General features: G+C 35.5%; 1 protein-coding gene across 4 annotated transcripts in view; it reads right to left on the bottom strand.

Moving 5' to 3' along the window:
* Positions 1-2,333: 2,333 nt before the first annotated feature.
* Positions 2,334-6,000, bottom strand: part of grin1b (glutamate receptor, ionotropic, N-methyl D-aspartate 1b) — a 34,906-nt gene continuing 31,239 nt past the window's right edge. For all 4 annotated transcript variants that reach the window (XM_083526844.1, XM_083526845.1, XM_083526843.1 and 1 more), the window contains one exon: positions 2,334-4,924. In XM_083526844.1, coding sequence (XP_083382970.1) covers positions 4,859-4,924 — 66 coding nt within the window. In that variant the 3' untranslated portion in view covers positions 2,334-4,858. The remainder of the gene's footprint in view (positions 4,925-6,000) is intronic.

Here is a 6,000-nt window from a genome sequence, read left to right as displayed (position 1 = left end):
ACTAAACGTGTTTGGAGGAAGAAGAATGATGAGTACCTTCCCAAGAACACCATCCCTACTGTGAAGCATGGGGGTGGTAGCATCATGCTTTGGGGGTGTTTTTCTGCACATGGGACAGGGCGACTGCACTGTATTAATGAGAGGATGACCGGGGCCATGTATTGCGAGATTTTGGGGAACAACCTCCTTTCCTCAGTTAGAGCATTGAAGATGGGTCGAGGCTGGGTCTTCCAACATGACAATGACCCGAAGCACACAGCCAGGATAACCAACGAGTGGCTCTGTAAGAAGCATATCAAAGTTCTGGTGTGGCCTAGCCAGTCTCCAGACCTAAACCCAATAGAGAATCTTTGGAGGGAGCTCAAACTCCGTGTTTCTCAGCGACAGGCCAGAAACCTGACTGATCTAGAGAAGATCTGTGTGGAGGGGTGGGCCAAAATCCCTCCTGCAGTGTGTGCAAACCTGGTGAAAAACTACAGGAAACGTTTGACCTCTGTAATTGCAAACAAAGGCTCCTGTACCAAATATTAACATTGACTTTCTCAGGTGTTCAAATACTTATTTGCAGCTGTATCATACAAATAAAAAGTATAAAAATCATATATTGTGATTTCTGGATTTTTTTTTTTAGATTATGTCTCTCACAGTGGACATGCACCTACGATGACAATTTCAGACCCCTCCATGATTTCTAAGTGGGAGAACTTGCAAAATAGCAGAGTGTTCAAATATTAATTTTCCTCACTGTACCTCTGCTGCAAAGGATAAATTAATTAGAATTACTAGCTTTAGAATTTGCTAATTTACATAAATGCTTCTTGAGTTCAAGTGACAGACATATTTCAACATTCACAGTTCAGTTCATCCAAGCTGTAATCAAAGATTACAATATATTTGTACATTTTTACAATAATTACATTAAATGTAGATACTTTGGATAATCAAAAAAAATAAAACGTATTCTGGGTTGTAAAACACCTTTTTTACTACACAATTCTATAGATGTTTTTTTATAGTTTGAAGGACTTTAGTAGTAATAAGCAATGTTGAAAATAATTAAAAAATAAAATCACTGAAGGAGAATGTGTCCAAACCTTTGATTGGTACTGTACATTTTAAATTTATTAGTTACTGTATTTGTATATTTTTTCCCCTTTTGGAGCCCCTATACACCCAGATATGCAAAGAAATGTAACCTACATTTTTCACAGGAAACAAATTCAGTTCTGAAGTTTAAAGTTTGCATTTTTTTTATGAGTTATTGTAAACTTTCTGTCTGCCATGACAATAAACCATAACCTCCTCTGCACCATTCTATTTCAGGAGCTAATGAACAATAATATTTTCTATTCTTTGCATTCAAATGAGATGGAAATGTGATTATGGAATCGCTTTCTTTTTTTTTTTTAAAACAAAGGCATCCCCATATTATACAGTTTATAATTTCTTTTAAAAGCATATATTTCCTTACAGTCATTTTAGTCTCGTTTAAGTTTGCAGCACTGAGACTTCTATTTTTGTCCTGCTTTAATATCTGTGCTTTTAGCGTTGATCGTTTTAAATTGTTTAAATCATTTATATAAATGAAGGCATCCCTGGAGGAATTCTGGTTAGGCCTCGGTGGTCTCAGGTTTGAATCCCAGCTACCCGAGCTAGTGGGGTTGCACAATGCAGTTTAATTCCAATGCCAGTCTGATGACTGTATAAATCGAGCAGTTGTGCCAGAAAGGACTTTAGATATAAAATATGTGCTAAATGGATGCTAAGTGGATAAATGATCTAAACCATGAAGATTTTCCAGCTGAAGAAAAAAGCACATAAAAAATCATTGAAAATCTTTTCTTGAAAAAAGTGCATTTATGTTAAAATTGTATTGTCTTGGTTTAGTATTTATTTAGCATTTAAACGTATTACAATTGAACTCACTTTTTTTTAGCTTCATGTATATTTGAAGACAAACATAAAGTAAAGATATTATATACTCAAAATGGCAAATTAATACTTGACTTGAAGTAATAGTATGTGTGAACATCTACTGTATATAAAGCCCAAGAATTGTGTAGATTTAAATCAGTGTAGGAGCTAAGGGTTAATAAATCTGCCCACTTTACATTCCCATCCTGCTCCTCTGCTGTTTATCTGTACTTTCAAATATTTGCCTGTTGCAGTTAAGCAGTCGCACACACCTGCCAGAAATTCTATAAGAACCTCAGTATGAATTAAATATAGCATTGATTTCCTTACATACTGAAACAACAAACCTATTCCCAGAGGAAAGTCTAGTGAACGGTGAATCGACTGGTTTACAAAAATAATTCAAACAGCAACATATATATGTATATTTATGTATAGAGAGAGAGAGTTTGTTTATTGGCACATACGAGTATAATTTATGAACATATACAGTATATTTTTTTATCATCTCACAGAGTAAGACTGGCCTTCAAAAGCACATTTGGTGATTAAAAAAACAAGAAGACCTGGCTGTATCTATATAAATAATTTAGAGATCCACAAAATCACATTGTTTGTGTCAGATTAGACGTTACATAGCTGTTTGTTAGCACATTGTTCACCAAATCTGTAGTGCATCCTCATGGATTTTTCCACTACATTCACAATAAATATAATTTCTCCTTATGCAATAAATCAGGAAAAGCATTTTAATCCATTGCTTGTAAATTTTTTTTTGACTAAACTCAAAAGATTGAAACATCGCAGGGATTTCACAGTACAAGCCTGGCAACGATCTGACGTACAAGCGTTCACTTGGTACAGTCTCTACACTTTATAACCTCAGCAAAGAAAATCATAACAAATAAATGAAACACTTCCTTTAAATTTTTTCAGCTTTCAAAATATATTTTCACATCAAAGCCCTCGGGAAAGATTGTTTTAAGAAAAAAAGTGCTATACGGTGTCCTAGCATTACCATTCACCGTGTGTACTAGTACGAAGTCACGAAAATACGTACGATCATCCTGTAGATGATCATTCAGCCCAGAAAACAAAAGCTGAAACCAATTAAAGGAACGTAGAAATTAAATATTACTTTCAGTGCTATCGATATCAATAAACATCCATTATACAACACTGATTACATAAATACACGATCCTGTTTGTAAAATGAAAGTTTCCATTTGGGTAGAAAGACGTCACACAACGCTACAGAAATAATTACAGAGCATTTCAGGCGGAATGAGAATAATAAAAACTCTTCACTCAAAACACCCTGTAATAATCGCTGCAGGATTCGATCTATGCCACTTTTTTGGGTGCCTTTCATTTGTTTGTCGAGTCTCAAACCTTATAAAAAAAAAAATACAAAGATCTGCTACATTTTGCACTTTCTGAAAAGACTCGATCACTTTTTGTTTAAAAAGCATGTGAAAAAAAGAGTGTAAATAGAATAAAAAATAAACCAGAGAAAATGTAAATTGATCCACAGTTTTGTTGGCTTAACAGATCCAGATTACTTCAGCATTTATATTTTTTTTTTTTGGGAAAATGCAATGGACAGAGTGAAGACAGAAGTGTCCCAGGACCCCATTAATACCTACAGCATTATTTACAGTAGTGCATAAAGAAAAGCCCCACCCTGAAAGAATTGTCTGTGTCTAAATATTAGCAATATTCTAGTGCTAGTTTGTTGGTTAGTGCTGTATATTATCTTTGCGGGGAATTAGGTGTCGTTGTGCAGAGACAATGATATAAAGATACCTACAGATAATAAATAATAATGATCAGGTTTATAGGAAAAAAGGAAGAGCTTTTCTCCAGCATTTTCCACATTTACTTACATATTAATGAGAAATCGAACAAAGAAGTGGTAGATTCCAGAATAAAATGCAGCTATATGAGTCTCAGCTCAGCCAGTTAAATGGAACGATGAGCAATGACATGTTTATTATCATGAAAGAGCCGGACAGACTTATGAACTAAAGCATTGCTCTTTTTAAGTCTGGAATTTGAAGGGTTAAATCCCACTACAGCTCTATTAGCAGGTAGTCAAACTGGTGGTAAAAAAAGAAAATTAAATTGAATTACATGAAAATGTCGACAAAATATAACTCGTGACAAAGCGTTATTGAAGATCGTGTTCATTATTAAGGAAAAGAAATCGTCCATTGTGGATTTATCCTTTAATCTATTCTACATGTACCATTAATCTATTGCCTAGTCTAGTAACAATACGAATAGCAATTAGAGGTATATTTTACATTGGCAATATACAAAAAAATATCCTTGCAAATCAAACATGAAATTTAGTCAAAGTTCGAGTTAAAATCAGCTACATATATTTTAAATATGTGAAGAAGTGGAGGTAGAGAGAGACCACTGAATGATTCAAATGTAAGTATGATAGCAAAGCCTAAGATAAAGTAGACTAACATTATAATAGGTTTATAAATAACTTCAGGTTCGAGCATGCTTCAATGAGGATAGAACGTGTGGGAAAATCAAGCTGGGTATTTTCATGTGTGGGGAATGTGAGGGCGTATTGCGGCAGTACATTTCATCTCTGAGGGCTTTTTATTTATTATTTGGCAGTTTCTTTCATGTGTCACAGTCATGTCCTGGGCATGTTCACAGAGGCCTGGGGACAAGGATGGAGCAGGAGGATAGAAGAGGGTACAGGACTGTGTGTTTTGTGTGTTGGTTTATTTATTTATTTATTGTTCCAATGAGCATGTGGTTTGCTTAGACAGTGTTGTTGCTGTTGTTGTTGATCAAAAGGGATCAGCGGGTCTGGCACAATTTCAGTCGACCTCCGCCAGCCATCTCTTCCTTTTCTAGTCTCCCTGTCGCACTCTCATTATGTCAAGCAATTGGTTTTTTCATGCTCTCGTGTCTCGATTCACACCACCGTGCTGACAGAGGGGTCGGACAGGTTGAGCTGGCCGGTGATGTCTGTAGGATATGGCTACAGATGAAGGGGAGAAAAAAAGACGACAGAAATAATAATTTTTCATATTAATGTTCATTTGTAAATAACTTCACTCGTCATTTGGTAAACATTTTTTCCATTAGTGAGACAAATCCCACCTCCACCACAGGCTGTGTTTGCCCCAGATTATATGTGAAATTACTGAATGGCAGACATTCTAATGGCATTTTTTTGGACTTCTCTTTGTAGAGCTTTTTAAAGTGCATTGTTTTATGAATGCGGTCAACATCTACAAGAGCACATGAATTCATTAGTCTCTCAGAGGAATGGCATAATGCAACTGCTCATGTCTTCCAGCCCTTAACTAATAAATGTACCTAATTTAGAAGGTTGATCACCATAGTAACTGTCTAAATTAAATCAGAAACACTGAGCACTGAAATGTCATTTACAGCCAACATTATTACAATATAACCTTTTAGATTAGTGGTTTCACATTTCCCCTGACAACTAAGTACACAATTATGTAATACAGTTAAAGATATTTAAAAAATGGTTGCTTAGAATTTATGGTTTAAAGATGAAAATGGGTTTTAACTTTTAGTATGAGGCTGAAAAGTTCTACCTTGGTTTTCATTAGACCATGTATTTAACTACATAGCTTTGGTGGGGATTTATGCGAGCAGGAATGTTTCCTGTCCTGCCATACCCTGCCATAGTGAGTTCTAGTACATGCTTTGTAAGCTCTATGTGGACCATGGCTTTTAAGAACATGGGTCTGTCTCCATAAGCGCTGTAGTTCAGTAGTCAGGGCACTGATAAGGGAGTCTTCCACTTGAAAAGATCTCAGTGCACTGGTTCCTAAAAAATCCACACTGTACCACAAAAACCAGAGATACATACTATTTTCCTTTACTGGAAATGGTGACACATTTTCTTAAGCCTTTCAACTCAAAAATCTATAAATTTATGTCAGTAGCTCGTTCTCAACACTGTAGCCCTCAAATGATTACTTACATTAATGATTATTCTCCCCCGTTATCATGTGCATTTACATTTACATCTATTCATTTGGCAGACGCTTTTGTACAAATTGACTTGCAATATGGCAA

Source organism: Silurus aristotelis (assembly GCF_946808225.1).
Source record: "Silurus aristotelis genome assembly, chromosome: 23".
In the NCBI taxonomy this organism is placed as follows: Eukaryota; Metazoa; Chordata; class Actinopteri; order Siluriformes; family Siluridae; genus Silurus; species Silurus aristotelis.
This window is presented reverse-complemented; position numbering and strand designations above follow the sequence as displayed.